The sequence below is a fragment of the Trifolium pratense genome, linkage group LG5, assembly GCF_020283565.1.
Source record: "Trifolium pratense cultivar HEN17-A07 linkage group LG5, ARS_RC_1.1, whole genome shotgun sequence".
Lineage (NCBI taxonomy): Eukaryota > Viridiplantae > Streptophyta > Magnoliopsida > Fabales > Fabaceae > Trifolium > Trifolium pratense.
In genome coordinates this window covers 43,562,020-43,568,543 of record NC_060063.1, presented here as the reverse complement: position 1 = coordinate 43,568,543, position 6,524 = coordinate 43,562,020, and the positions used below count along the sequence as shown (strand labels likewise).

Genomic DNA, 6,524 nt, shown 5'->3' with positions numbered 1-6,524 from the left:
TGTTTTATGAGTCATGTCTGACTCAATTTAATCATTTACTATTAGCAAATGTTTTGGAGATTGTGACTCTTTGTTTAATTCCCTCCTAATTCTTTTTCTTTGGACTTATACCCTCATTGCTATAAAAAATCATTGTTGTGCCAACCAAAGTCCAACTCCTTTTTATTCATCATTGTATTGACCCAAAAATCCAAACTCGCTTTTATCCATAATAAATAGATTTTTATTAATTTGAGTATGAGTATTTTTTTTTATAAGCAAATTTGAATTATAAAGGAGTACAAGGGGTACTCAATCCCTTACAATTCAATACAAAATGTTTATATACTTTGTAAACATGCAATAGGATTAGAACACCAATCCGAAAAAGAAAAAATGGCCTTGTGCCCTGCTCTTCCACTGAACCAAATCCATGATATCGCCGTAATATTATCAACTAACTTTGAATCACCCGCCACCTCCCCTCGAAATATAATATTGTTCCTTAATTTCCATAAGCACCAAGTAGTAGTCAACCAAATCAAATGTCGAAATCGCCCACCTTTGTTTGATTTGAGAAAGTCACCGAATTTAAAGAAATGGTTCAACCCTTCATCACCAACAATAACGTCACACCCCATCCATTTAAAAATTGCATTCCACACCATTCGAGTGAAATTGCAGCTAAAGAAGAGATGAGAACAATTCTCTACACATCGAAAACAGAACACGCAAGTAAATTCATGAGAATTTGTAATGATACCTTTAGAAGCTAAAGCATGTATCTCTCTGGTTTTTAATTGAACCAACTCCTTTGATTTTATCACAAAATTAAATTTTCCTGTGGGGTTTTTTTTTTCGGTAAGCAAGAAATTTTATTAAAAAGATAATAAGGGATACTGGAACCCATTACCACGAGAGACTTACAATTTTTTAATACAAGTTAGAGGACAATTTACCCATTCCCATTAAGAGAAAGAATTCACCATTCCACCTAAATTATACATCCATACCAAGAGGCTCGCTTGATGTTCTCTATATCATCTCAGCCGAATTTACAAACTCCCCATGAATCAGAACATTGTTCCTTTCCAACCAAATGTTCCAGCACGTCGCCAACCATACAATATGATAGAATTTGAGGTTTTTGAATCCTCTATTAGAACTGCCGAATGCTAAGAAGTTAGGGTGATAAGTCTTAAGGTTTTTGAATCCTCTACTATCTTGTGGTGATAAGTCTTCCCTTTCACAAGGCTTATCACATTTTCTTTCTCCATAGAATCAAAAGTGTAGCACCATCCCTCATTTATTTCCTTTCCATATTTTCTTATTTACTTTTTTATTACTATTTTTTTGTCTTTCAATTTACTCCCAAGGATTGTTAAGCATTTAATTGAGCAAGTCATAAAGAGTGAGCGAATCATAATATAAAATTTTTTTGGTTGGAAATTTTCTTTTAAAATCAACTAGTTAAAAGACCCTTGCATTCGCACGGGTCTATCGACTTTTATCCGATATTTAAAAATGTAAGTGAAATTATTGTGTTATTTCTTGTAAAACTTATTAAATGAATAAATTATCAATGACAAATATATATTTAATTTTTGATGTATCAGTGACAAATAATTGTCTCGTGTATATTCTTTATTAAAAAAATTAGAAATTTGATAAGGAATATTTAGTGTAATTTAGTAAATTTGATAGTAATTAACTTTATTATATTTTTTTATAATAACTTTATAATATTATTATTAATAGTTAGTAGTAAATTTAGTAGTAGTAATATTGTTTATGTTTGTTCTTTTTATGAAAAATATAGTTTAGTTCATATCTATAATATGATTTATTTCTATTTTTAAGCATGTTATCTTTTTATTGTATTTATCTTATATTATTTTTATATTTATTTTTTAGTGAAATTTTTATGCGTATAGATTGTTCTGGTTTATTCCTAATCCTATCTATAATTTGTTTTGTTTCTATTTTTAAGCATATCGTCTTTTTTTTTGTTGTATTTATCTTATATTCTTTCTATATATTTTTTATTTATCTTATCTTATATTCTTTCTATTTTTATTTTTTTTTGTGAAATTACAATGAAAGATATAAAACTTGCAACGTGGTTAAAAACAATAAGGATAGTTTAGAAACTTTGATGGTAATCAATTTTAATATATTAATAATAGATATGGATTCACAAAATAAAGAGGGCAAGCCCAGCATACTCAAACAACAACTGTACGGGCCAGTAAGGGAAGGAACAAGGCCCAAAGAGAAAAACGCTTACGCAATTTTCAATTAGTAAGTTCTACATTATACTTCCTACCTAATCCCATACCCCACATCTTTTTCAGTAAGGGAAAAAAAAAGCAGATTTTCTGGAGATTTTCAAACTGCGGAAATTTCTTTTTTTTACCGTTAGCTTTTTAGGGCGTTTATTTTCGCCGCTAACTCTTCGTCGGATTTTCCGGCAGTTTCAAGCCACCGCTAATCCAAAACAGAGCAAAAAAAAAAAAAAGGAAGACTTTTCTGCTGGTTGAGAATCGCTGGTAAAAGTTGATGTGCATTTCCGGCAGTTTTTCATCTCAAAAAATCGTCGCAGCAGTTTCTAACATCCATTGTCCGACAGATTAAAAACGGTCAGTAATACTCTTTTTCAGCCTTTTTTTGGGCTTTACGGTAGATTTTAGCTACCGCTAAATCATGAAATCCTTGTAGTGAGATTAATCCTCGAGTCGACATCAGAATGTCTAAGTTTTTTTAACTAGGGCAGGGTTACCTCTCAAATTGACAATTCCATAAATCGATCCCACATTCTTTTTTAGAGAAGAGTCAAGTTGTCAACTCTCTCCCAACCATGGTTTCAAATTGTAGTCCATATCACACCGCAATTGTGGTGTGATCTCTATTTACATGGATGATCACAATGTAAACTCATTAATAACCGCATCGGATGATTTTGGTCATGCTCTTTTAAATCATGTCATAAGCATTTATATTTTAGAGCCCCAAATACAAAAATGCTTTATATTTAATAAAAAATTGTACTTTAATTTTAACAGTGTCTCAACTTTGTATTTCAAGCAACTTCCAGTCAGTATTTATACAACAACGCAATGTGCATTGCAACAACCGCAATGACTGCAATCACAACGTTTGCGACCGCAACCACATTTTAACACCTTTGCTCCCAAAACCAAGTCGGTAGGCTGAAAGATAGATAAAATGAAGGACAATATTAGGCAATAAATCATAGATATTTTTGCACCATAGATATTTTGCCTAAGTCGTTGTCCAATAAATGCCTAAAGGAATCTCATAAAAAAAATCCTGTTCTGTAAATGGCAGAAGAATTAAAGTGAACAATAGTGAATATTGAATAAGAAACTTCAAAAAGTATTTTTGGAAATATTCTTATTTCCATGTACAAACTATTAGAAAGAAATCTTAATTTTACATTACTTTGTTAAGAGTTAACTTCAACTTCCACATTGTAGTAACAATTTTTAGGCCTTCGACAAAAATTTCAACCACATGTAAATTTTCCTTATTATCTTCAATATATATTGTCACAATATTATGCATTGATCTTCCATAAAAGTTTATTGGAATATTGTAAATAAAGCATCTTCTACTTGTAAAGTACATGCCAAAAACCATCACTATTCACAAGAAACTTGTTATATATGCTAGCTATATACTTTTGTACACTTAATGCAATATTACAATGAAGTGTTCTATACCAAATGATGCTGATAAGAAATCTTAGCAGGAATGAGTTTCCTCTTATATCCACACATTTACATGGTTCTTATTGTCACAACAGCAATCTTCTAGCTGTCATGAGCTTCCTCTCTTCTTCCCATGTGATGTTGGACCACACCTAATTGCTTTCCATTTTTGTCTTCATTCTGTTATTGTTTTGTTTTACCATGAAAACATTTCTAAGTTTAAGGAAAACAGTTGTTTGTCTGCAAACTGTTTATTGTTAATTACTTACTTGATATGACATATTTTTAGGTTGTTATCATTAAAATGATGTAGATTGATGATAATATTATAATTACTAGTCCTCATCCGATGGAAAGCGGCATCAAGGTTTTTTATGTCTAGACAACTGCAAGGCAATTGCCATTGTAGTCGCGTCGCCTCATTTAATTGTGATTTTCCGTAATATCAAGGATTGAATCGTGAATATAGTGGAATTTAAGTATGAGTGGTTAGTAGTCCTACCTCGACTAGGAATGAGTCAAATGAATGATGTATAATATAAGATCAGATGTAACTTATATACTCGATGACTTAAGATTTTGAAAAGAGATACGATGTTCAAGTCTCTTAGGGATTTTGTTGCTCTCCAAACTCCACAACAAGTAGAATCATCAGAGCTTTGATGCTCCTATATATTTATGACTTTGATTAAAAATCTAATCATGGTAACTTTGATTAGTTAGCACTTTGTCCAATTGTAATATATTTTGGTTAGAACAACAACTAGTAACAAAAGAGAAATAAGAAACGCAAATCGCAAACAATGAACACAATTGTTTGCCTTTGGTTACGCAGTTCAACAAAGTGTGCCTACGTACGTCTGCGATTACAGAGCAACTGTAGTTCCATCTTATCACTTGAATGAATTAGGGTTTTCAATGTTACAAACCAGATATTAAAACTATGCTCGCTCAGCTCCCCCGCCTCCCTTGGTCCACCTTCTGTGTCTATGAGCCACACTCAACAATTTCCTATCCTATTAGACTTTTCAGCCTCAAGACCCAAAAAGCCAATAACAAACAAGTTTTTCCTTTTACTGACCAAATGATTATTAATTATGAAAAAAAAACTTTTTTTTTTTTCCTTTTGAACAAAAATATCCTCTAATTTTTTCATTTGTCATTTATTTCTGCATGGACCCTCCAACTTGCAATGAAAAACTCTTATATATACCACCATTCTGTAGCAACCAACATTCACATTCAAACCAAATACATATAATCAAACACAAACAAACATGTTTCAAATAATTTTCCTCCTATCTCTTTTCCTATCCATTTCCAATGCTGCAAACCAAGATTTCTGTGTAGCAGATCTCAAAGCCCCAGACACCCCTTCAGGCTACCCTTGCAAGCCAGCTGCAACAGTAACTGTAGATGATTTTGCATTTTCTGGCCTAATTGCACCAGGAAACACAACAAACATAATCAGCGCCGCCGTTACGCCTGCATTTGTTGGACAATTTCCAGGTGTTAATGGTCTTGGTCTCTCTGCAGGAAGGCTAGACATTGCTGTTGGTGGTGTTATCCCTTTGCATACTCATCCAGGTGCTAATGAACTTCTTATTGTGACACAAGGTCACATCACTGCTGGATTTGTTTCATCAGCTAGCACTGTTTATGTTAAGACATTGAAGAAAGGTGAGATTATGGTTTTTCCACAAGGTTTGTTGCATTTTCAAGTTGGTGCTGGTAAGAGAAATGCTGTTGGTTTTGTTATTTTTAGTAGTACTAGTCCTGGTCTTCAAATTCTTGATTTTGCACTTTTTGCTAGTAATTTCTCTACTCCTTTGATTACAAAGACTACTTTCCTTGATCCTGTTCTTGTCAAGAAGCTTAAGAGTGTTCTTGGAGGCAGTGGCTAGACTTGTATATTTGTTCCGACATCAAACCACATTTCTGAAGTATTGTCTGCCTTTAGGGTCTTCTGTAAGTTCGCACGGTTTTGTCTTTAAAAAAAGACGTATGAGGGGATGAGAAGTGTAGAGATTCTTCCAAATAATGTGAGATTTATTGGTGTACCGGAACGATATGCCTTTTTTTTTCCCTTCATGTTTATGATAGTTGTTATTTTTTTCAGCCTTTTTTTTCTTCAATTCATTAGTTAATTAATGTAATTCAATTTCTTGTATCAATGTGGAGTAATAAATTTGTGAGTATGGTTTTATTTTTCTATTTTTATTCCAAGAAGTAAATTTGTGTGTATGTAGCTATATATATTTTTCGATTGTTAATGTTGTTGGATAATTTTGATCCAATTTCCCATGTTGATATATACCCTCATGTCACTTATCTTGAGCTAAAGTTTTATTTAATTGCTTTTACTTTTCAAAAGATGATAGTTGTCTTTATTCAATTTGGGTCCACTCTATTTTACAATATTGATAATATTCGATCATTTTACATAAATTTTTTAAAAAAAATACGAAAGTGTGAAAAAATTATTGTTTTTTATTTTGGGTAAAATAGAAGGCAAAGCCAGAGAAAAAAAAAATAAAGAAATTAAACAGATATTTTTAGGAATGCAAGCCACAAAAATATCATAAAAAACAACCTTTTGAAGCTCACTAGGAAGATTCTCCAAAATTATAATATCTAAATCACCTAAGAAAATGCCGAAGTTCGCTAGCAAATCAACCCACCTATTTCCCTCAAGCCAAGCTATGATTTATTTAGACCTGCCATTTCAAACTAAGAAAATTACAAATGCGGTGAATCAAAATTGGGATATTCCCATTAAACTTTTAATTATTGAAGATCATGTCTATAAGAATC

The 6,524-nt window shown here is 32.0% G+C and overlaps 1 protein-coding gene across 1 annotated transcript; it reads left to right on the top strand.

Moving 5' to 3' along the window:
- Nucleotides 1–4,938: 4,938 nt before the first annotated feature.
- LOC123883090 (germin-like protein subfamily 3 member 1) lies at nucleotides 4,939–5,924 on the top strand. Its single transcript, XM_045931783.1, has one exon. The coding sequence runs from the start codon at nucleotides 4,988–4,990 to the stop codon at nucleotides 5,612–5,614; it is 627 nt and encodes a 208-aa protein (XP_045787739.1). The 5' UTR covers nucleotides 4,939–4,987; the 3' UTR covers nucleotides 5,615–5,924.
- The last annotated feature ends 600 nt before the right edge of the window (nucleotides 5,925–6,524 follow it).

Excerpts from the sequence above, each read along its gene's own strand:
- LOC123883090 (XM_045931783.1), top strand. The coding sequence starts at position 4,988 with ATGTTTCAAATAATTTTCCTCCTATCTCTTTTCCTATCCATTTCCAAT.